A 27208-nucleotide genomic window follows, 5' to 3' on the forward strand; every position below is an offset into this window, starting at 1 on the left:
TGCAACGGTTTATAAAATATAAAATACATACAGGGAATATGTTCCCAAAACCCCTTTGTAGATCTCGAATAACATGAAATGACTTCCTTCGTTCTGAACGTCACAGTTTGTTGGTACTCAGTGCAATTTTAATTAACTTTGACAGATCTCGTAACTTTTTCATGCTAGCAAAAGTTAGGTAAAGAAGGCAATGGCATTACTTACACGTGTTGATCCGCGTTATAAAATCAAGTGACAGAAATAGACCTGACAGACTGATCTGATTATCTACGAATGTATGAGCCACAGAAATTTATCGATGTTCACATGACAAACCAAAGTAACACAATACTATCGTGGAAATCGCACGAACTCCGAAAGGAAGGAGCCTGGTTGTGTCGACAGGATAACATATCCTGATATGCATACCGATGTTCACATCGCATCAATCGATTAACATGACAAACCATCGAAGATACCAGGCCTATAACCATGTACACATAACGCACATAACGGCTACAGTATTCGCCAGTGACGCTGAAATGAAACAATTAATCAGACAAATAAAGTATGAGTCTGCAGAAGGACCCGGAATTCCAAAAGGTTATGCCAACAAAACTGTATAGGACAATATTCTTGAGGTATAAAATCCTTAAGTTTTTTTGCGCAATTCAGAGTTTGGTGAACAGTTATGTCATACATATAACCATTTTTATAATAATTACAAAACACGAATAAAAACTCAGCATAAATGTCGCATTATGAAATAGTACAAACTCGGTAGAAATACAGATATATTGGTACCTAAGATATAAGACTTCGATAACATGTCGCAAATATTTCACCCCTCACCATATTTTTTTCCGATGGATCCACTCTTGTTCTAATTAATATCAATTCGACTATTTTGGGATTTTTTCCAAAAATAGCTGACTGTAAAATAGTGTCACCGTTCTGAAAAAAAACCAAAGAGTGACTTATTTTTAACAATTAAATAAAGTTTAACAATGCATGTCACCTTTAAATCAAACATACATTCATGCTGCTTCATATGCTTAATAACGAGGTTGAACTGCGAAATTGTTCGAGGCGAAGTATAACAGAAGGATAACAAATGACAAGAGAAAGAAGACGTAAGACCAAAAACAACTGTATGGAGCTTCTATAAGACATGTTTTTTTTTTATTAACATACAGTACAAATTATTGTAAAATGTAAAGTTTCCCCAACTAAGAAAGCAATATACTGAATTCACCTGCATATTGGATAAATATTTCCTTACTCATTCAATATTCAAGAGGTTGCAGCTGCTATTACGTTTTTATGAAAAGAAGAATTACAAAAGATACCTAAATGTTAGAAAAATTCAAAACGAAATGTTATTTATCAAATGGCAAAATAAAAAAACCGGTACATGCATTTCCTAACGTAGTTAAATGGTGGATTAAACCTGGTTTTAGAGCTAGCTAAACATCTATCACTTGTATGACATTCTATTGACAACAATGTTTGAGCAGATCAAGCAGACATAATAGGTAAAAACTAAAAAAAATAGGTACAGCAGTCAATTCTGTGTTATAATCTTATTCACTGTATAACCAAATAACTATTTTAACAAAGAATAACAAAATGATATACAAACACACTATAGACAATGATAGACGAATTACACTTTTTTTTAAATTAATGCACAATCATACAAAAAAGTCCATAGTGCAATTACACAATGCAGGGATGTATAAATACAGAGCTACGCCAAAAGTATATTGCCGGTTTAAAAATATACGAAGACCAATACAACAATACAAGATAACACATAATAAAGATGACAAACAACATCAGTACCAAGAAGCTATACATCAATACCATTATGTATTATTTGTGAAGTTGATACGGAATGTTATTCAACAATGTCTTGTATATTTCGATAAACAGTTTTAGAAAAAAAGACGAGAATCTCTTTTACTTAAACCTTGTTCGTCAACTTTCTGCTCAGACACTCGTGACGTTTTATAAATTCTGTGTTGTTAAAACCCTGATGATGGCGGGCCTACAATGCTTACACTCATTCATAAATGAAATACATTTATTTTGAGTGTAGAATTCAAACACCGTTGAAACACAAATTAAGTGTAGTATTGTAAGTTATTACGAATCTAGTAATACCAGCATCTTTTTGTATCATTAGATTATAATATAAATCAAATCAAATAGTATGTATATAAACAAAATCATTATAGATACTAAGGGGGAAATTTTATATTTTCATATTAAATTTTGAAAAAGATTTTGTTTTACATTTGGGCTTTGGATATTTGGATAGATGTTGGAGCAAGTGGATGTTAGGTGTCATTTGTATACAAAGATCGAGCTTTCACGTGAATTTAACAGTTACTAAACACATTTCATATAATGCTCATCTAGTATACCCTCTCTCATTTACATTCTATACATTTAGAATATAGGTATGTCTTGTATATGGTAATGGGCATGTGTTCATACTAGCATTAAAGTTCTATAATTGTGTTCAAAGTTCTTTGTCCTCAACAATGCAAGTCAATTGTAAGCTTTAACCAAAATTATCTCCAATGTAACATATAAGATGCAACCATAATGCACATGCTGAAATGTATCGCCGGCTTTATTTACATGAATTATTGTATGCTGATAGTTCAAAGGATAAAGTTTTAGTACAGGTGTCACTTTAACTTTGCACTGTCAAGGATCCATGCAAATGAGTTCATGGTCAGATAAGCCAGAGAGACTCGTGTACCTTATAATTATTATGTACCGAATATAGTTCTGATATAGCTTATATTATACAAGATATATGTATAAGTACGTCTGAACCACTGACAACTAAAGCCATGGTGGTCTAGTGGTCTAGCGTCGGATACAGTGCAGGCGATTCGTTGTCACAATATCTCAGTAGCATTAGTTCGCATCCCAGCGAAGGAAGAACACATAATTTGCGATGATGGCGTTGGATAAAAACTGCAATTTTTAGACGTGAGCATGTAACAAATTTCGCTGAAGAAGGGTCTAAATGCAGCACAAACAACATTTTCCAAAATACCGAAAGAGTGAAAAAGACAGCTGGTATTTTACGCTAATGATAGAAAACAAATTTCTCCATATTTTTGAAGGATAGCAAGGGATGACAACCACTTCTAACCCAAAAATCTACACCATGTAGGCAGATACAATGGGTTTAATAAAGGGTGTTCAGTCTGTTATTTGAGACTTTATATATTAATTTTTTAGTCAAACCTTTATATTAAATCTATACAGAAAAGTATTCCGAATCTTTTTCATTATCAAAAGACAGCTGGTATCTCACGCTAATGATAGAAAACAAATTTCTCCATATTTTTGAAGGATAGCAAGGGATGACAACCACTTCAAACCCAAAAATACCTCCTAAATGTGAGTCTCTTTAATTGGTTTGTGCAAACTGTTTTCTATCTTTTGGTCATAATTATTAAGAAAATAAGGATGACAACTGTCTTCCTGTGATTTCTAAAACCTTGTCTAGGACTTTCACGAAAGGGTAAAGGGAGAGAAGTCCCCTCAAAAAATTAAAAGGGCATCTGGTAATCAAAAGCAGGGTCATACCCCTTCTCAAGCCCTGAATCTACCTATGTTTGTGAACTAAATTTTGCTATAATGTAAATGAACAGAGCAGTCATAGTTTTAAATTCATGCTTATTACAATACCCCATTCTTATATGTTCTAAATGTCTTAACTACAAATCCGTTCCTTTTTCCCAGAATATTACCAACTGAATTAGACTTATTAAAAGGTTTTACTAACATTAGTTTAGTTTTAGTTTAAACATAAGTGGAATGGATTAATATAAGATGCAAAACTTGTTTCCCAATCCACTATAAATAAATATGTTTTAACTAAACTAATACTAACGTTAGCGACACGACATGTGCCATATTTGAGTAGGCTCATTACCCTTCCGGAGGTCCTACAAAAAACAGTGTTTAGTGGGGTTCGTATTGCTCTGCCTTAGTTTTCAATGTTCTGTTTTGTGTTTTATTGTTTGTCTGGTTTTTTTTCATTTAAGCCATGGCGTTGTCCGTTTATTTTACACTAATGATTTTGAATTTGCATCATCAAACTTTCCTCAACATCATTATCATTAAATATCAAACAAACCGTAGTTATCTTCAAAAGTTTTAAAATATGGATCCAGTTATAGTAAACACAACTTTTTAGAAAATATTTTCTCACATACAACAAATCGGGTTATTATTATAGACACTCTGTACTTATGTTGATCGTCATATATTTTGATGTATTTGTACAAAAAAAGTCCAGTAAATGGTGTCTTCTTAATATATAAAAATAAGGATAATGATATCATTGAAGTAATGTAATCAATTATAGACAACCGTTCGGCCTTCATTAATGGGACAACTCATACCAAATACTCGGCTGCCTGTATTTTTTTTCAACAAATTATTAAATACCAAATGATATTATAAAGTCATCTTCACCATCATCATTAGAAATGAAATGATGTTATGATTAAAAGTTCGATAAATTTCCACAAAAAAAAAAGAAATCAATTAGTTGTTCATAAAGATCAAAATTAAAGGCAACAGTAGTATATCGGTGTTCGAATGTAATAAATCGATTGATAGAAAACAAGTCCGGGTTAAAAACTAAAACTGAGTAAAACACATCAACTGTTAGAGGAAAACAACGAAACAACAGAACCACTGAAGTGCAAAAAACACTATAATGCAACACACACAGAAAAGAACTATGAAACAGCAACTGCCGTTTTCCTGACTAAACAGATTTTATAATTGTTCCTTCTGCAGTATCAACAAAATACAAACATACGTTTAATACTGAATATCACATTTCATTTAATATAATCAAACTGACATGCTCCGAAGTCAGTATCGTACTGGAGAGTTGATATAGTTGACAATGAAGGAATACTTCGAACTTATATTGTCTTCTAAGTAGATGTTATCAGAAATATCACTTGCGTTCTTTAGATTTTGCCATTTGACTTCGGACTTTAAGTTTTAAATTGGGGCAAGGTATTTTACTTATTTTTTTGTCACTATTCCCGTTTCAGCTCTCAAATCGTTTCAATTATAACAAACAAAACGAAAAGTTTATTTCACATTTTTGAATTAACAAAATATCTATATAAGATACATAAATCGTTTTACCGCATTCTTTTGATTAAGATCTATATTTGACATTTCTAGCAGCAGTTGGACACCTTCGAGTTCTCCACTTCTAGCAGTTTTGTGCAAAACATTGTTCCCATCCTGAAATATAATCCTTAAATATTCACAGTACTTACTCAAAACTGTCAAAATACATAGACCTAATAGATACGCCATGAAATGTCACTCCTCCTGGTTAGTTTGTAATTTAATGTTTATGTTTGTGTTGTTCACATGTGCTTCAATATTTAATGTAATTGTTTATATATTCTCTGTAACTATGTAGGTGTAGTTTATGAGAAATAAAATTCATTCATTCATTCAATTCAAAGATAAACTTCTTTTACGATCATTTTGTGCATCAAAATGTTTTATATAATTAAGGTGAATATGTTATAATTTTGTAATCGGTTCGTTTGATTGTGTAGTTTTAAGATGAGTACATCTGAATTTAAGGTGGGTTTATATTTTGTGTAATTAACATTATTAAAAATTGCCCACCATCAACTGAATATGAAAGATTCAGACAATGTTGATGCTTTTGCATTTTCTTGCTTTATTAGACGTCTATTTCCTTCTGTAAAGTTTTGAGTGTATTTGTTGTGTAGGTAAAACAGTTGATGTGTCAACATTAAGTTTGATGGATGTCTCTGCCAATTACGCAATGATTTATAATTTGCTCCGTAAACCTTATATACTCTTGTCGGATCTATACATGTTTTTTCTAATAGCAGGTTGACTATTTTGAATCGTTGTTCTTCTACAGCTATGTCAAACGGAGTGTTCCCATCCTAAAATAGAAATAACTCAGCTAAAAAATGAACGAATCTTATAAAAACATGTCGTAGACCTCAAATCATTTCAATGTTTGGAGAAAAAAAAGCAATTCACACTGTATTTACTGGGGGTCACCGGCCATCTAAGAATTGTTTTGACCTCTGAAAATGAGTGCAAATAGGCTATAAGTAAATTAGGAAAAATCGACAAAAACTTGCTTTGAATGAATATTCACAGCAAAAAATATGACAGAAGGTGCTCATTTTTTTATACAGAAAAGCTTTATGTCTCTTTTTTTATAAAATTGGAATAAAATTTGGGGGTCACCGGCCATCTAAGAGATTTGTTGACCTTTGAAAATGAGTGTAAATAGGCTAAATATAGGAAAACAGACATCATTATCATTAAATATCACACACATGGTAGTTATCTTCAAAAGTTTTAAAATATCGATCCTGTTAGAGTTAACACAAGTTTTTAGAAAACATTTTCTCACATACAACAAATCGGGTTATAAATATAGATACTCTGTACTTATGTCGATCATCATATATTTTGATGTATTTGTACAAAAAAAACAATTCACACTGTAATTAAAAATCAGATTAGTTAATGAAGTTCTAAATAGCAGCATTTCATACATGAACTCTTGTTTAATCAGTATTGTATAATGCATCCAAAAATGTTGAAACTATCAAGATAGACCACCGGGATTGTTATATATATTGATATTTATATTGGGAATGTAACTTTGACATTCATTTCAATAGCCTCTTCATGTGATTCTATTGAAATAACAACACTCTTTACCTGATTTTGTTCACCTGGATCTAACTTCGTATTTTCTAATAAAAGTTTGACTACTTTGATATTTCCACGGTGAACAGCTGAATGTAAAAGAGTGGCACCGTCCTGAAAGAAAAAGGGCGAATTACCCAAAGTTTTAACACTAATGATACAATGCACGTGTTTTGCTTCTGAAATTGATAACCTTAGCTGTATTAGGCAAACACATTTAGGAATTATTTATCCTCAATGCTCTTCAACTTCGTACGTTATTTGATCTTTTTAACATTTTTGATTTGAGCGTCACTGATGAGTCTTTTATAGACGAAACGCGTATCTGACGTAAATGCAAAATTTAAATCCTAGTATCTATGAAGAGTTTATTAATATAGGCTAAGTTTTCACAATACAAAGAAAAAGGAATTCAAGTCATACAAAAAAATGGATAAATTAGTCGACCAAAAAAACCGCCAAGACTTGATTACAAATCACTAAAAAGAAAACTAGATAACAAGCAACACCAAACTAAAAATCTTTACTATTTAAACTTTAAATAACTTGAAACTGCTAATACGCAAAAAATAAATACAAATAAATTTTCAGCATTATGGCGAAAAAATATTTCAATGTGTGGTATATATGGTTTTATATACTTCTTTTTTGAAAATAAGAACATTTGGGGAAATTATATTTTATTTCGATTACTTTCATGGAATGCCTAACAGAATACAAAATATCAATGAAAGAACAGGAAGTACAAACTGTTTTACCAAACAACTTGTTCGAAAATATTAGTCAGTATAGATGTTTGCAGAAATGCCAGCATTCTCAATGACATATACAATCCTTTGAAAACTTTAGTTTTCTAAAATCTAAGCTGCGATTTTTAATACATAGAAATAACACTGGATGCGTGTAACATGTCAATGCCATCTACTCTTAATGTCTAAGTATATTAATTAATTAAACAACTCTACCCAGAGTGTTACGAAGATGAAAAAAAAAATCTGAGCTGTAAAAAATCTACAACGGAAAAACAAGTTTCACTTCTTTCTGTACATGGGAAAAAGACGAAAACCCGAACAAGTTAATTTACTATTTGCAGTTAGAGATGTAAGAAGAATATCTGCCATATCAAGACTTCCTAAACAACGTTGTTTGATCACAACGAAGCCTTCAAAGAGGATTTACAATGAGACCCGTAAAGATCGTAAGAATACTAAATTGTTCATTACTAACGATATTTTTTTATTTTGTGAAACTGATCGTTGAAACATATATTTAAGAAAGGAAATTACAGAATTATGAAATGGATGTTTAAAGAATTATTGAAAACACTTTACCTATGGGTTATTAATTTTTTTATTTTTAAATTCAATAATTCAATAATTTTTAGGCTCTTTACTCTCTTTCATCTTGTAACAGTATTAACACATTTGACTTTTCTACTCTTTACACAAGTATTCCACATTCCAAACTAAAAGACAAATTAAAAGAGTTGGTATTACTTTGTTTCATAAAAAAGAATGACCAACGTAGATACAAGTATCTTGTCTTAGGGAGGGATAAATCCTACTTTGTAAAGAATCACTCTGATTCAAACAAAAAATTCTCTGAAACCGATATTATCAAGTTCTTGATTTCTTGATTGACAACATATTTGTTACGTTCGGAGGACATGTTTTTCAACAGACTGTCGGCATTCCAATGGGAGCAAACTGTGCCCCTCTACTTGATGACTTGTTTCTTTATTATTATGAGGCTGACTTCATGCAGGAACTTCTTAGGAAGAAAGATAAGAAGTTAGCAATATCCTTTAACTCTACTTTCCGCTATATAGATGACGTTCTTTCACTAAATAATTCAAAATTTGGTGACTATGTGGAATGCATCTATCCCATCGAATTGGAGATAAAGGATACTACAGATACAGTTAAGTCGGCTTCATATCTTGACTTACATCTAGAAATTGACAATGAGGGTCGGTTGAAGACAAAACTTTACGACAAAAGAGATGATTTCAGCTTTCCAATTGTGAACTTTCCATTTCTAAGTAGCAACATTCCAGCAGCACCTGCATACGGGGTATGTATCTCCCAATTGATACGATATTCCCGTGCTTGCATTTCCTATCATGATTTTCTTGATAGAGGGTTACTGCTCACAAGGAAGCTATTAAACCAAGAGTTCCAAATGGTGAAGTTGAAATCATCCCTTCGTAAATTTTACGGACGCCATCACGAGTTGGTTGACCGTTATGGAATAACCGTTTCACAAATGATATCGGATATGTTCCTTACGTCAACTACAATCCCCTTCCCTTTCATGAATTTGACCTACCGAATTAGACTATTTACCGGATTTGTAATCACATAAGCAACACGACGGGTGCCGCATGTGGAGCAGGACCTGTTTACCCTTCCGGAGCACCTGAGATCACCCCTAGTTTTTGGTGGGGTTCGTGTTGTTTATTCTTTAGTTTTCTATGTTGTGTCATGTGTACTATTGTTTTTCTGTTTGTCTTTTTCATTTTTAGCCATGGCGTTGTCAGTTTGTTTTAGATTAATGAGTTTGACTGTCCCTTTGGTATCTTTCGTCCCTCTTTTTTTACCAGATTGGTTTTACCTGGAAGCTCATTCAGGCTTAAACATTATGTTCGCTTTTCTTATGCCTAAATAATAGGCTATTTTGAAAAAGTGTGAACAATCATATCATCAATTAAATAAATAGAAAGAGTAATTTTTACTTATCCTTTCAATTTTAAAAAGGTTGTTAAAATATTGTGAAGATAAACAGATAATTATGAGCAAATGAGTAAATGTACCACTTTTGAGCCTAAAAAAATTTAAAAAAACTAAGTTGTTTTTTTTTTTGTTAAGAAAACATGTCATGGTAATGCATAGCATCCTGATATTAATTGTTCAAAGTGGGTTTTTTGTAAACATTAGAGAACTTTAACATAAGTTTGACAAACAAGATAATTTAAAACCTAATTTATCCACGATTTTTTAAAATAATTATTTTTCTTACATCAAATATCACCACTTCACTTTTTCTTTCCATCTTAGATAGGACATAATTGTTAATAAATGGATTTTTTATTTGCCGCATTTATGTGTAAACATTTGACAAAAATTGAGAAAGCGCAGTTTTTACATTTTAAAATAATAGTCCCCCTTTTTAATAAAGACTCAAATTAGTAAATTGCTAAAACATTTTACAAAAACATTGAATTTTTTTGGAAAGGCAAGGTTATTTTTTTAGAAAGTATATAAACATGTTCAGCTTACTGAACACATGTAAAGTGAATTAAATGGGATATATTAAAAATTCATGAATAATAAGAGTTAAAAAAAATTGCGGGAAAATATCTCATGATGGCTACCATGGCAACTGAAAATTATTTTGGAGAAAACTCTGTTTTTATATAAACTTATTCAATACATTACTATTTTTGGAAAGTTTTGTAAAAATCTGAATTCCATTTTTTTTAAATGTAGAACATATATCGTAGAACATATATTGCACTCGCAAGCTCGTGCAATATACGATTCTACTCGGGACAATATTTCCCAATATTCATGCAATAACCCATGAAACTAACTTAAATATGAAAATAAAGACAAGAAACATTCATAGATGACTAATTTATTAATTCATTTATATGTTGCAAATGAAAAATTCAAAACTTAATGAACAGACCTACATTGACAGAATGTACAAATAAATTTGTACATATAATTAATATGTTTGACGATCCAAAATGTACCTGTTTATCAATGAAGATAAATAGGGAATTATAAGCATGAGCAAACAGTAATTGTGATTGTTTATTTTGGTTTTTGTCTTATAAAATGAGTGTTCAATATGCATTGGAAAGTTTCATGAACAAATCAAGGTGAAACATAACCCATGTACAGCATTTATAAAGAAATTAAACACAGTTGCAAAACAAATAAAAAAAAATACATTTAAACAAGATCTGGTATACACTACTGTTGTGCTAGTAGTCTGTTGTTATGTATGTATTATTGTCATTTTATTTATTTTCTTTTCTTACATCTTCTGACCTCGGACACGAACTCGGACTTTTCTTGAACTGAATTTTAATGTGCGTATTATTATACGTTTACTTTTCTACATTGGCTAGAGGTATAGGGGGGGGGGGGGGGGTTGCAATCTCATAAACATGTTTAACTCCGCCGCAATATTGCGCCTGTCCCAAGTCAGGAGCCTCTGGATTTTGTTAGTCTTGTATGATTTTTAATTTTAGTTTCTTATGTATAATTCGGAGTATAGTATGACGTCCATTATCACTGTACTAGAATACATATTTTTAAGGGGCCAACTGAAAGACACCTCGCTACATTAAAGACACATCAGTGGCCTTCGCCGATCGGCTGTTGTCTGCTCTATGGTCGGTTTGATGTCGCTTTGACACATTCCCCATTTTCTTTCTCAATTTTACTACTATACTTTTGCAGTTATATAAACATAAAACAGAAAAATGAAAACAACTTTCTAAATTAAACTGTGTGACTCAAAGGGACCTCACGCAAATATCGGATCAACTTTGCCTGAGCAAGTTGGAACCTTAGTTGGATTTCATCATTTTATACGCGGATACTTTAGTAATGGTATGGTATAAATCATGTCAACATCAAAGCACTGACACCTGTTTCAAGTTCAATTCAAGCTGTATCGACCAAGTGCTTTACATATAAATCTTAATAAACTATAGATTTTTTTGATAATTTGACTATATATTATAAATGAATTATGAATTAACACAGATCTTAACTTTAAACATACAAAATGGTTTTTGGTCATGTTGATTTTGTAGGTTTGTAAGGTTACATGCATATTACTAACAAATATAAATACTTCATACATATTAAATAAAGGCAACAGTAGCATACCGCCGTTCAAACTCTTACGCCTCCATATTCTACATGTTATAATATACATTGTGTTCCTTACATAGCATAAGACACATCTAAATCATACATTGGTTCGTGAATAAAAGAAACTCAATACTTGCAGCGGACGTTTAACTGATTTGTTTTCTATAGTGTCATGCAAGTGAGAGATTTGGCTAGCTATAAAACTACGTTAAATCCAGTATTTTCTACTGAACGAATGCCTGTTCCAAGTCAGCAATATAACAATTTTCAATTCGTTTGGTGTATTTAAGATTTTAATTTGATAAGGAAATTCTGTTTTGAATTTTCCTTGGAGTTCTCTTTTTTGTTATTTTACTTTTTTCTTTACTCTACTCTTTACTCAACCAGAAAAGTTTTAATCAACTGACTTCAACTATCATATCTTAGCAGTATGTTTGTTCTTGCTGCATTGCAATTTAATCCTTTTGAAGATTCAAGTAAAAAATTTAAAAAATGATGTGTACAAATTGTATAAGTAACATTATGTAGACGGAGTTTAGTATGACGTTCATTATCACTTTACTAGTATACATATTTTTTAAGGGGCCAGCTGAAGGACGCCTACGGGCACGGGAGTTTCTCGCTACATTGAAGATCCATTGGTGGCCTTCGGCTGTTGTCTGTTCTATGTTCGGGTTGTTGTCGCTTTGACATATTCCCCAGTTCCTTTCTCAATTTTATTGATTTTGATTGCTGTCTTTCCGAGTTGACCATTACTTCATACCATACCTTGTTTATTGTAGTTGGATATACATCTTTTCTCTGTAATAAAAATTGGACGATCTCGGGAAACCCACGTATAACAGCACAGTGTAATGGGGTGTTACCGATCTAAAATAAAGATTATTAAAAAGTATTATGAATTCTTCGATGCAAATATAAAATAAATAAAACGTTCACTTTTTTTCAAAGCATTCTGTGTGTTTTGCTTCATTACGCCTTTTCCATTTAAAGGTCTAAGTATTTTGTGAATGGTACATATTGTATAACACCATTGTGTGCGTCGTGTTTACAAAGTTTGATAATCATGAAAATGCTTATACAAAATGCATTCATACCTTATTCAATTTGTTTGGGTCCATATCTGGTTTTTCTAATAACAACTTGTCACCGACCTTAAATAAAAATGTTGAAAGTCCTTTGTAGCATACAAAAGATATTAAAATAGAAGACTTAATTTTAATAATAACGAAAACATAAATAACCCAGAACTAGTATCAAAGAAAACTTTAGAAGTTTAATACTGTTATTATCTCTCTACATCAGATTTGATTTAGTGATTGATTTCCTTGATGCTTAGATTTGTTGTAATATATATTGATAAACAGAGGTTTCACGACATTTTGTTTGTTTTATTCATATATTGGTGTTTATCAATTGAACCACTCGATTCGTGTAATTCGTAACATTTGATCGTAAGTAACCTGCTGTCTACTTAATAATGTATCAAGTGATTACTAACGCATAGTTTTCCCAACGGTTGTCGCATATGAAGTGAAATAAATTAATACGGTAACAATTGTAAAATCTATTTCCTCTTTTTTTCATTTCTTGAACTAGCTAAAAAATCTCTTGAATAGAGTGAATACTACTTGGAAGGAAACACTGTTCATTATATCCTGACCACACTAAAAGAAAGGTCGTATGTAGGAATGAAGTCCAAGAGAATAAAATTAAAACAGTTTCACTCATTAGTTCATGAAATCTATTCGTACAGTTTTTCGACATCAGGTTTTGTAATGAATTGAAACTACTTTCCGTTTACTTAAAGCTACTAGTAATGTCCAATCATAGGTTTTTTTTCAACCTGATAAAAAGGTTAATTTTACTTTTGTTTAAAAATAAGAACTATATTTTGCTACTTCTAGTTTCCCTGCAGTGTTATGTACCATCTTAAATGGAAAAATATACCTTTACAACGTTTATATAAAAAAAAAAGTTGCATTTAAATGAAGAAATATACCAACTAAATGAAAAATATCAAATGTTTGCGACCAAAACCATTCCATGATTAGCTAAAACCAAGGATTTTCTCAATCTTCATCAACTATTTATAAACTTTTATATTTGAATTGATTTCATTATAGACTCTGATAAATCAGATCTTTTACCCAATAAAGGTTGCATTTCTGTAAATATAGACAATTCAATTCCCCATAAGAACTTTTTTTATGGCTAAAACTGTGCCATTTTTTGTATGAAGAATCGTGAAAAAATATATTCTAGAATTGAAAGTTGATATGCACTAATATTTTATTCAAAGTCCAAAACATAGGACTGTGCAGCATATTTTCAACATGTATATGTCCTGAACTTCTAAGAGTTTAAACTAAAACGTAATTTCTGTACTACCCCTACCTTCACTTTAAGTGACCCTCAGATTCAAAATTCCCTGCAACCATTTGTTAATAAACTGGTAACATTCGAAAATTCGGTATCTATGAGATGAAATATTATGTATTCCCAAAATGAGGCGTGGTTTGTGAAACAACTATACAAAGTGCAACCATTAGAAAATAAAACACAACTGTCAGGTTTTTATTTTATCGATGTTTGTATTTCAAGCGTGTATATTTTTATTCCATGGTCACAAGAAAGCACTTTCATATGTTATGGCCTGAATTGTGAGTTTTCGACGGAATAAAATCACCCCAACAACAATATTCAGCAAGGATCGATGAGTTTTTATAACTGCAAGGGGTAAATATAATCACTTCTTAACAATCTTAATAGCACATATATGCATATTTTGCATTTACTCTGCATACAAAGCTTAAGGTAAACTTTACATACCTTAGCTTATACATATTTATGGATAGTGGTTTGGGAAACTTTTTATTGCAACTTATATTAATCCCTTTCCACTTTGGGGTGCAAGTGCTGCCTTATAGCGGCATTAACCTACTCTTTTTCGAAATTTATAAGGGTGTCTTTTACGTGCAAGAGATACGGCTCTTTCTTAACAGCCATTTATCTTCCCCTTCCGATGGAATATCATCATTTCTCAAGACCATACTCGCAAATGGTGTTAAGAGAGAGCCGAACATTCATACTTTGAACTGTGAATTTATGCAAATCCATAATTAAGTCCCATGATTTTCTCAATCGTCATAAAATATGTATAAAACTTTATATTTATATGATTTCAGTAAAATCTCTAATGATAAACCATATTTAATGAAATTAGTCAGAAAAAAACGTTTTAGAAACAAATTGTACGTAATGAATACTTATTACATAACACTGTACGTTTATATTTGTGTATACTTTTTTCCGAAAACCAGCAGTGGTCAGCTTAGAATGTTTACAGACACAAGACGACAGTTGCACTGTTACCCATACACTGATATGTTTGCCAAAAATACGGACTCTAAAATCGTTAACCACTCTTACATCAGTCAGGCGGATGTGATTGTCATGGTATCTAGCGTATTTGATTGAACAAATGTTGACTATCCTGATATAATTTAATTTAGGATGTTACGCATCTTCTGATTAGCTGACGTTGTAAAGTTTATCAGCTCAAAGACATAATTTTGCCATGTGACCGTGACGTCATTAACATTTTTTATTGTTTACTCCGGTTTAAAATGGATTTTAAGATTAAATTATAAAAAATGACTTAAATATTTATTCTATCTATTTAAGATAAGATAACAAATGTGGTGCACACTTTTAAATATCCTGCTACGCGGGTTATTAGTTGTGCACCACATTTTTATGCTATTTCTTCATAAGACAGTAACAATATTACAGTCATTCCTTAAATAAACTAATTCCATACCTCATTCACTTCTGTTGGCTCTATGCCTGTTTTTTCTAATATCAATTGGACCATGTCAAGATATCCACTTTCAACAGCTGAGTGTAGGAGAGTATCACCATTCTAAAAAAAAAGTTGCAATAATTGCAGTATTTTACTAAGGTATAGAAATGAAGACTTAGAACCCATTCTTGATTAAATAGATGATTAACCTCAGTCAAAATCTCGCAAAAAACGCAAATTGATTTAGAGACACTTTTTTAATCGCAACTTTTTTCTTTCAACTGTTAATTTGAATTGGGTTAAAAGCTTGTGTGCAGAAAAAATTATCATGACAAAAAATATTTCGAGTTCTACCTTTTCAGCAACCATGCGTAGAACAATTCCGTCATAATGTACATGATGTATAAATGTTAAAATGTTTACAGTTTTTAAAATGCATGGATCTCAATGTTGTACTACATGTATGTGTGTTGCACTTAAATTAAAGGTGAATAACATGTAAATTGAAATAAATGTCAAGTTTTATACTATAAAATAGACTAAATTAATTTTAATGGTAAGGTGTTAAGAGTGAAGTTGTACTGATATTTGACTACCTTATGTCGCAAGCAAACTTCCTCTAAAAAGTAAAAGGGAGGATGGTTAAATGAATATAAACCCAATATTAAATTCAACATTAGGATCATATTTTCCAGAACGGTAATGGATGTAAAGTTATTGATAAAAAAGAACCTTATAAGATTTAATCTTTTGTTTTCAGTGATTACCGGAAACTTTCGAAGATGATAGATAAAACACTGGATAAAACAATAATTTTTCAAACTGAATAATAATCATCTTTGATTAGACTGACATTTTTTTTAAACACGAAACGACATCTTTTGTTTACAAGGATTAAAATGCAAACCAAACTTTGAACAAGAGGATTCTCTGACAATAAATGTATAATTGATTCATGTGAGTTTACACAAATTTATTGATTTTGATAAGACCGAAAAACTATTTGATTCTATGTCATTGGAATTCTTGTATGACTTTAACAACGACCAGTTATGGTGAATTTATTCATTTTTTCATTCAGTAAATCATTCAGAGTTATTCTTGTATTGCTGAAAATCTCAGTTTATATCCCAACTCGTTTGGTATGCCCGTGTGCGTAATGATGTCGCATATTTTAATGAACTTAATCGATGCATCACTGGTAAATTATTAAGTCAGAAATTTTGTTACCATAAACTACTTAAAACATTTCCTTAATTCTTTCAAAAATACAAAGATTTGATAAGTAAATTTGGCTGTACCTGTAGAAAACTTATTAACAATGGTATTTCACATCCTAAATTGTACGGTTATATTGTACTAATAGCGCGGAAATCAAAATAAGATCCGTGTAAACTCATCCAACCTTGAAACAAACTAATTAGTAAGGATTATCTTACCAATGTTGTATATAGATCTTTGAACATAGTTTACATTGGCACTAATATCGAATTTGTCATCAGCAAATTAAAACATAACTAAATTTCTACTCTTTTCAAACGGGATGCAAAGAGACACACATACGTTCATTTTTATCTATTAAAAAAGAAGCTCCTTACTATCCTACTTCCTGTCTATACATATATTTTATGCATTGCACAAGTCATGTCTGCTTTGACCCTCCATGACGTTATAATACTATATCCCTGGGATGTGTTTTAGTTGATTTTAGTCTTTGATATATGATTTTTTATTATGAATTGTTTTGACTTTTAACTAACTGTCAGTAACTGCGAGTACTCTTAAATCGTACTTTCATGTTAACTTGACTTGTTGATACTAATTGTAATGCTTTTTTTGTTATTTAGTGTTAACATGAATCTGGTCTACATATAAAAAAGAAGATGTGGTATGATTGCCAATGAGACAACTATCCACAAAAGACCAAAATGACACAAACATTAACAACTATAGGTTACCGTACGGCCTTCAACAATAAGCAAAGCCCATACCGCATAGTCAGCTATTAAAGGCCCCGATGAGACAATGTAAAACAATTCAAACGAGAAAACTAACGGCCTTATTTATGTACAAAATTAACCAAAAACAAATATGTAACACATAAACAAACGACAACCACTGAATTACAGGCTCCTGACTTGGGACAGGCACATACATAAATAATGTGGCGAGGTTAAACATGTTAGCGGGATTGACTATATACCAGCTTTGATTGTTTGGAATTACTATAATTGTCACTTCTTCGTACTATCAACATCAAAATTATATCCTTTCTCCTTAAATAGTTCCGGAACCTATGCATGAAGAACACGAAGTTTTATCGAGCACCAATTGTATAGTTTTATTGTTTATATTCACCCCACATTTACCAAGTGTTAGATTAGTTTTATTTACATACAACAAATTTCTTGGTATTCCTGAACGGAAGATTATTTAGACAGATAAAGAAGTATACTTATAAACACAATTATTTTCATTTACCTGTGTATTATATGACGTATTTTTTATTCAAATTTGATGTTTTTTAAAATCATGTAACATTTCACATCGGTTTTATACTTTTACTTTAATCATTCCTCTCTTATTCTTATTAACTCTGTATTTACATTGTATCACATTTCAAATTTATTCGTTCATTTTTTGTTTATTTGTGCCACTTTGTTTTTGATTGAGTGAAGTCATTCCAATTGATATTTGTGTGTCTTTCTATGTTGTGATGTTACACAACTGTTCCAGAAAAATGGAGAAGGTTTTGTACAATTAAAACGTTTAATCTCGCTGCAATTGTTTGCACCTGTCCTAAGTCAGGAATCTGATGTTCAGTGGTTGTCGTTTGTTTGTGTGGTTCAGAAGTGTTTCTCGTTTCTCGTTTTTTGAATAAATAAGAATGTTGGTTTTCCCATTTGAATGGTTTTACACTTGTGATTTTGGGGACCCTTTATAGCTTGCTGTTTAGGGTGAGCATAGGGTCCGTGTTGAAGACCGTACCTTGACCTATTATGGTTTATTTTATAAATTGTGACTCATACTACATCTTCCTCTATCTATTCATTCAAATCAACAGTTGCTTTATATACAGTTGCTCATGAAAAAGAAATCATTATCAATTAATCTGCTTATTTGAAATACAAAATAAAAAAAACAACTAAAAGGACTTTTAACCTATCAATTATAGTTAGTTCCTTTAAAATCTCCTTTTTCACAGCTGAGCGTTAATGAACTGACTATACATATGTATTGGCATTCTTTTATATCTAGTACAAAATGCCTTTTTCTGTTTGAAGATTTTAGCATTTTGCGAAGATGTGTATAGCTCTTATAAGTAACATTATTTGGACATTTATTTTAATGGTTGGTATTGACGAATTCACAAGGGTTAATAATCCTGTTCAGAACTACAATCCGTACCTGATTTTCTTCATTTGGATTTTTATATGCTCTTTTTAATAAAAAATTGACTAAGTTCAGATTTCCATCTCGAATAGCTAAGTGTAAAATTGTGTCACCAAACTGAAATAAAAAGGTGGCAATTTATAAAGTATCCTGCAAAGGTATAAAATGACAGTCATGATAAAACCGAATGCACTGACGATGGAATTTAACACAAAATCAAAACAATCGCACAGGGTACTTTTATGTAGATGATAAGTAAACAATTAGACATTATACTGCAAAAAATGAAATGTTTGGAGGCTACTTAAAGTACCATATTTACAATGCCTTTACTATATGTGATGCATTAAACTCAGCCATAACATGTACCGACTATTCCCAAAACTTTACTTGACACCTATTGATACGGGAACACGCTCGTTTAGTACATACTGAGTAGCAGTTTACGTAAATTTCCGTCGATATGACTTTTTGATTCAATATTCCTGTTTATATTATTCAGTAAGTGATTAGCCTGATTTAAATTAATAAGTATTAATGTGTTGTTTGAATACTCTTGAGAGCCAACTGAGTGGAAAAGAAAATAAAGCACTCAATGACATTAAACGTAGAGTAGAGAATCAAAGTAAAACTATTTCCAACAGGATCACGTCTTCTATTTAATAACCATTTTCCCATTTTAATTAAATGATTAAATTCAGTTCAATTCTCAATAATGAAAGTTTGCTTATTTTTCAAGGCGGCCATTTTGAATTTCAAAGATAGATTTAAACAAAATCTTGCTAAGTACACCAAATAATTCCAATATGTTGAACTTTGTGCTTACAGCATCAATTCTACTGTGGTTTGTGCAATACTGGAAAATATTTTAGAATGTATGGCGGCGATCTTGAAATAAGTCACCATTTTAAATGTTTAGGGTGGGTCCATAGCTTATATTGATCATTACACAAGAATGTACCATTATTCAAAATTTAGTGCTTTCCTCATTATTTAAGAATTTTTTTCACCGATCGGCCGGACTTTTTCCAACATCGCACTGTTTGAATAAGTTTTAGAACACTATTTATGCAAATCAAAGACGTTTGAAATAACGTATGTCTCTTGAGATGTGGCCAATGGCTAATGAAAAATTATACTCCTATTTTCATTATTACGTTTAATATTATTTATTTTGAGAAATGATATATTTTTTTTCTTTTTTCATAAAGAAACATAAATAAATCGTAGCGTAGGATACATAAAATCTAGATATTGCTTTTTTATTTCCTTATATTACTAGACAACAGTTATTGTTCTTGTTTTAAGAAAAACAGCGCCATACAAAACCGTTTACAGTTTTTTGTAACAGAATCAAACAAAACAATCTATTGAAGTAATATAAAGACATATCAGAGGCTTCTTGATTAAGAGGGTCTGGAAAATTGGTTGAAATGGTCATTGATATGGAACATACAGTAAATATAATACAACCGTTCATTATATTGTCAAATGAAAAACAAAGAAACATTCCACAAAACACTTAAAATAAATTTTACGATTGATCAATACCAATAATCGAAAAACGCTATGGCAGCCGATATGAATGGACGAACAGTTATGACAACAGTTGCTAAATTGTCTGATACAAGCGAAAGTTCTGATGTAGGAGCTGACAGAAGGGGTGACGTAGATTCCTTTTACAATATGAATGACACTTTCGAGCAGTACTCCATAATAATCAGATAATGCATATTCAAACAGATATCGGCACCCCTGCCCACCAAAAAGTAAACAATGATGATTCCATGGTTGACCGCTAAGATTTTCAAGACATTTTGCAAGGGACATATGTTGTACCCGCAAAGATATTGTTGCATTGTTAGACCAATAAATGATAGTTCTTCCTCTAGATTTATATATCGTAAATAAATTGAATTCAAAAATTAATTGAATGATACTTGTTTATGGTATAAGAGTATGTTAACCAGTCGATCTAAGTCAACACAGGGGTGTCCGCTGATTAAATGAATTACGAGGAAAAGTGCAAATAAAGGTTAATATTCATAAAAGTACGCAAACGACTGTTACATACTACAACAGTTTATTGGTGACCCATTTACCATTGATGAAGGTCTATAATATTACTGGTCAAAATTGACAAATAGTCGAATCATTTCGGAATTATGAAATTATAACAAAGTTATACTGTCCAAGTCCAATTTTTCAGATTGTTTCAATCGCGCAAAAAGTTTGCGATATGTGTCTGATTAGTTGAACGAATCTGAAAACTGTGCAAACTATTGTCGAGGATAAACAATTTTGAGCAATAGTTGTGTATTGTATGCGCTTTTAGTAACCACGACTAGTACCAAAGAGGCTTGGAGGTTTACAAGAGACCAGCAAGGCGCAAATTTAAAAAATACATGATGAATAGAACTTATTTGTATCATGTCCTTTACTATTTGTCTTTTGTGAATTGTTGAAGGACAGTGATTAGGATAGCTATATGTGTTATATCTGAACATAAAATGAAGAAAAGATCTTTACATTATGTATCTACTTTAGAAAGATGGTACAACTAGTTGATGCATTACTCGCAGGGTATTGTATGCTTGGTCATTGTGTCATATTATTTTTCTTTGTTGACATATTAATTTGTTTTCATTGGTATGGTTGAGATCATAACACAATGTAGACTGCTATGCTCCTATTTTTGACATTTTAACCTATTTTGTCAGTTTGTTTTGTTTACGCAATGTTATAAATTGAATGGAATTTTATGCGGCTGCTATGAACTCTAGCGACAAATTACCTGCTAGGCATAATGTATCTGGTGCCCAGATCAGTATTGACTAAAGCTGTTGAACGACATTGTGGAAATGTTAATTGATAATATAGGGTTATTGCATTAATATTGGTGGATATTGCCCGAGCAGTATATCATATTGCACGAGTTTACGAGTGCAATATGATATACTGCGAGAGCAATATCCACCAATATTAATGCAATAACCCTTTTATTATATAGTAATAAATATTTTGCACAGAAAATTTCTGTTTTATCCAGTCAAAATACAAGTTTTTAAAGAAAAATATATCGTATTGCACTAATGCGAATAAATGTTATTGCAATACTATTTTCGATTTTTTTTTGTGGGGGGGGGGGGGGGGATATTGTTTTTTTTTTTGTAAAATATTTCATCCATGGTTAGTTAACCTTTAAATAAATAAAAAAATGAAGAAAAAAAATGAAGTAATTTTTTCTAAAACTTTTACTAAGAGTAAATTTGATCATTGTGATGAGACTCTTAACAGTCATTTTTTCCTGTTGACGGATGACATACAGACAATGGACACCAATAAATTGAATAAGAAATTAACTTAGTAACAGAATACACTCAATGCAGATGGAGAAGTGGCGACAATATGGAAAATAGACAGCCAGACTATTGCCAAGGGCGATATTAATATGGTATTTTTTTTAAAGGCAATGAAAGACAAAGGACACCAAGTGACGACAATAAATTGAATGATGAATACAGATTTGTGTTGTTGTTTAAAGTTGCGATCCTGTCAATTGTTTGACAAAAATGTACTTTTAAAATGTACATGTAATTTATTATTGCATTGATGTCTTTTTTGTATTTGTTTAGAAAATAAATCAGTTTTCAACAATTTAATAAGTAATATAAATTCAACAATAAAAAAAAAAATCCACAAAGGTTTTGAAAAGTCTCTGGCTAGAATTCTTGGGATTCGTCTGAAGATTCCAACGGAATAATTCGTTTGAATGTTTTCCTTGGCGGTTCATAACAGTAATTTTGCCTAGAATGTCTTTTTGACCTTCTCCATTTGACTGTTCAATATTAAAGTTAATATTTAAAGTACAGTTATTCAGAACAGTGCCTTTACTGAACATGTTAGATAATGCCTCTGACGCACCTTTAGAAGATTGTTCATGGATATTATTAGGCGCAGCAGTATAAGTACAGACAGACTGTGAAGTTGTGGCCATCTGCGGGCTCATTTGGTGTGAAACAGTAGAACGGTCAATCTTCTGTAAAGCCACATTGTTACATGTATTGTCACTTTCATTTGCAGTCACTGATTGTCCAAGTGACTATTTAACACCAGTTAATACATCTGAATATTTCCTTTGCTCATTATCGGAGAGATCATCATCGTAAGCCTCAATCGAACTTGTACTTTTGTGACCAGATATATGTTTAATTTTGTCTCTAGGTACACCTGCCTTGCGAAGCGTTTTTATTGTTGTTTTACGCACACTGTGGTTTGTTTTACGGTCCATCCCAGCTTCTTTGGCGGCCATTGGCATCAAGTTTGCCAGCGTGTTTTCTCCCATAGGCCTTGCGTAATACCATATCATGGATTCAACTCTTTCAATTGGAATACATGTCAAATAAAACGGTGACTCTGGTTCCATTACATTTTCTGGACGTCGAAGAAGATATGCTTTAAAAAGCCGTATTGGACAGCGGTCAGATTTATTTTCATACATTCTCGATTAAAATTTACGATTCTCTTTTCCCTTGGTTCCATCACGAGTGTTGGTAAGTCTCTCAGAAAATTCGAAATACTGTCGGTTATCCACAGGGTCCTTCTTCATTAGAATATCTCCCAATTGTAATTGCCGATGTTCATTTCTACCACGTAGTCCGAAACATTTTGTAAAATAGTACCAGAGAGAAAATATAAGTATTCTAGGTGTACCATCACCGAGCTGCCCCTGTTCCCACAACAAATCTTCTTCATCCTTACTTACTGCCTTTGAAGCATTCGGCTTATGTCCTTTTCCTAGTTTTTTCAGAAAGTGCTCTTGTTGACAAATTAAATTCCTTGTCACGTAATGAATGTGAGTACTCTTTTTCCTTTAAATACCTCTCGATACTGGCACGAATACCGTCAAACGTCTCCGGTTCATATTCCTGTCCATTTTCTTTCTTTAAGGTTATGTAAAATTCAGACAAGAAAGCATCAAGTTCATTGTGAGGGATGTCCTCGATTGACCTCAACCCCCCCTTTCCAACCAGCATTTGTATAATAATTTCAAGTCACGCTTCGTGCAGTTAACTGTTGATTTTTTCTTTTGATCGTCAATAAAACTCATCACCATTTGCTTATCAATCATAGACTCTGTCAAATTATCTGTATGACCGACGTCCGTCGTCTTGCTTTTCCAAACGACAACAAAGGATGCAATAATATGCATGCCGATTTCGGAACGCCTCAGCTTTTTTCCGGAAATGCGTGCAAATACAGAGATTTATTGCACGGTCGTTTTCCCGGGTGTTTTTATTTAAATAAACAAACAAATGTTTATTACTATATAATAAAATGGATTATTAGGTCTTTCCACTTTTCCTTGGAAAGACCTATTGGATTTCTTCTGATTATCAGGTCTTTCAACCTTTCAGGTGAAAGACCTATTGAATTTGTTCTGATTATTATTATTATTATTATTTTTTTTTCTTCCGCCAACTTTTTTTTCCTTCACTGTTTTTTTGTTTCCCAAGATGTCGCTTAGATATATGGTATATGATAACAAACAGTTAATACGCTTCTGAAACTGACATCGCGTAACAAAAAACTTTACCTTGTAAGAGTTATCTCCCCGAACACTGTTTTTCTTGTTATCTCTAAGGCTTCGCAACCATATAAGAAACCGACAAATTTATTTTTCCAAATTGCTCGTTATATCCTCAGGATGTTCTGTTTTATTTTGACCAAAGCTATCATATGAGAGTTTTCCCCTCTTTTATGTTTGATATAAGAATATGCATTTCTAACTGGTAAACCATAAGTGATAGAGACCTAGGGTCTTTTGATTTGAGATCCTTGGTCCAAAAAAAATGAAAATAAGGTCAAGGTCAAAGGTCAAGGTCATATTATAAATTTTGATTTTGGCTTATTTTCACTTATTTTCAAAAGCCGTATAACTTATCGACAAATTATTTTTACTAAATTGTTAGTTGCGACATGTCGTAACACGTAAATTTTAGTTGAAAGAGTACGTAGACAATTGATGCCAGTTTTGCCCTCTTTTATATCTAATGTTAGTTGTAAGATAATACAACTCATTAACAATATATAGTAGAGGCCTAGAGTCTTTTGATTTGAGGTCCTTGGTTGATGACCTCGAAATTGAGCTCAAGGTCATAGGTAAATGTAACGTTCTAGATTTTGACCTTTGCTTTTACCTCATATATATACATGATCAAGACATGGGACTTTTTAAATTAGGTTGCAAGCAATGTGATCTAGAAAAAGACAACCGGAAGTGACCTTTTGTAAACCGGAAGTAGCTATATTTTGTACTTAATTAATGAAAAAGTATATAGAACAATATATTTTTGGAATCAGTGTCAAGTAGACAATTAAAAATTACCGGAAGTAACATATTTTAAACCGGAAGTAAAAAATGATCTCCCTTATCTATATCTTTTTGTATAGGAACCTTATATTTTTGAAATCAACGTACAATAAGTTGTCATTTGACGCTGAATTGACATTTAAAACCAAATTTTAATATTTTCATATAAAAAATATCATTACTGGTGAAAAGACCATCAATGGTTCTCTGAACAATTGGTTTTTTATTATTCATGTTATTCTTTTGCTGATATTTAAACTATCTATGACGAATTCGTAAACATATTCCATACTGCTGAGGACATCGCAATTTCGAAATTCGGATTCAATCCAAATACCAAACATTATTGGAACGCAGCTGTAAAGCGAGCACATGACAATGAGAGATCAACGCGTAGATGTTGGGCTCCAGAAGGTCTCCATCGAGGCATACATGTTAAGTGTCATCGAATGTATAAAAGAACAAAGTTCGAATTAAGACATGTACATCAAGCAGTTTATGAACAGTTTATGCAGAAATGTTATGATGATCTCAATCAAGAATGTGATAGAAAAGAAATGAAATGTTGAAAAGGTTTATCTTCCAAAGTGTATCTTGAGATTCGAATGAAGATAAAGATTGTAGTACCACATAGTCAGTAGCAACGTGTTTCGCTGCATAGTTTTATGATCTGTACTTACCAAAATACTGATAATTTTGACTATGCATTTAACTGTTTTATTGAGACATTATTAAAACATGTGGTGTTGAAGGTAAATACTTACCTAGTGGCTTGATTACTTTCGATAAAAGAAGTTTCAAAATTGATTAGACAGTTAAAATACAGAAAAGCCGCCGGGATCTTCAGAGTGCAAAATGAACATTTGCATTACGAAAGTAGCTCTATTGTGAAGTGTGTAACCGCCTTATGCAATTTCATTGTAAAATATGAACGAATAAAAATTCAAAGAGTTGGAAACAAGGCCTCATTGTTCCTATCTACAAATGGTGGAATTAAGTTCAAAACTTCACCCGATAACTACTGACCAGTTAGTTTACTGTTCTGTGTTTTGAAGTGCTGACTATGCATATAGATGGATATTTAGTTTCGGGGCGAAGAAGATATTGGAATGATATTTACCCTGAACCCACGAGATGTTAGGGTGCTATACGACTGACATATAGCAAACAATGTACTTCCTATAGCTGAAGAAAAATCTAAACTGATAGTCCCTAATCAAATGGCAAAATCAAAAGCTCAAACACATCAAACGAATGGATAACAACTGTCATATTCCTGACTTGGTTCAGGCATTTTCTTTGTAGAAAATGGTGGATTGATCTTGGTTTGATAGCTAGCTAAACCTCCCACTTGTATTACAGTTCCATCAAATGTCATTATATTGACAACGATGCGTGTACAAAAAAAAAACAGACATAATAAGTAAATTATTAAAAATAGGGGTACAGCAGTGAACATTGTGTTATAAATTGATCCACTAAAAAAAGAAACAAATATATAACTCGGAAGCACAAAATGGTATATAGACCAAGCATATTAACAAAAATTCAGACAAGAATAAAAATTTATCATAGTATAATAACATAATGACGGAATGTATAAGTACAGATCCACGTCATATAGGTATCAAAGAAACATAAAAAGGCATATGAACAAAGCACATAGCAAAAATTAAAGACAAACATTCAAACATATTTTACAATAGCACAAAGCCACGCTTTATGTGTCGACGTAAAACTAAAAGGCATATAGACAAAGCACAACCGATAGACAAGAATACGAGAATATCATCAACTATAACATAATGACTGGATGTACAAGTACCATACGTATCTTAATGAAAATAAAAACAAAACAAATATTATCGATTGCCTTCTTATTTTAAATTTTAATTATGTATGTGTAATCCACCCATAAACGATTGAAAAGTTGTTAGTACTGGGACCGAATGATCAGATTAACATTGACTGTGGATTAGAATCGCGCGT

General features: G+C 31.8%; 1 protein-coding gene across 1 annotated transcript in view; it reads right to left on the reverse strand.

The window, feature by feature from the left end:
* Positions 1-22843, reverse strand: part of LOC139526270 (putative ankyrin repeat protein RF_0381) — a 35345-nt gene extending 12502 nt beyond the window's left edge. Inside the window, exons 1-8 of the mRNA XM_071321402.1 lie at positions 22643-22843; positions 18862-18963; positions 15472-15573; positions 12746-12802; positions 12417-12518; positions 6769-6870; positions 5880-5972; positions 5182-5283 (exon numbers count right to left, since the gene is read on the reverse strand). Coding sequence (XP_071177503.1) covers positions 5182-5283; positions 5880-5972; positions 6769-6870; positions 12417-12518; positions 12746-12802; positions 15472-15573; positions 18862-18963; positions 22643-22843 — 861 coding nt within the window. The remainder of the gene's footprint in view (positions 1-5181; positions 5284-5879; positions 5973-6768; positions 6871-12416; positions 12519-12745; positions 12803-15471; positions 15574-18861; positions 18964-22642) is intronic.
* Positions 22844-27208: the final 4365 nt, after the last annotated feature.

This window comes from Mytilus edulis, chromosome 6 (assembly GCF_963676685.1).
Source record: "Mytilus edulis chromosome 6, xbMytEdul2.2, whole genome shotgun sequence".
Taxonomy (NCBI): Eukaryota; Metazoa; Mollusca; class Bivalvia; order Mytilida; family Mytilidae; genus Mytilus; species Mytilus edulis.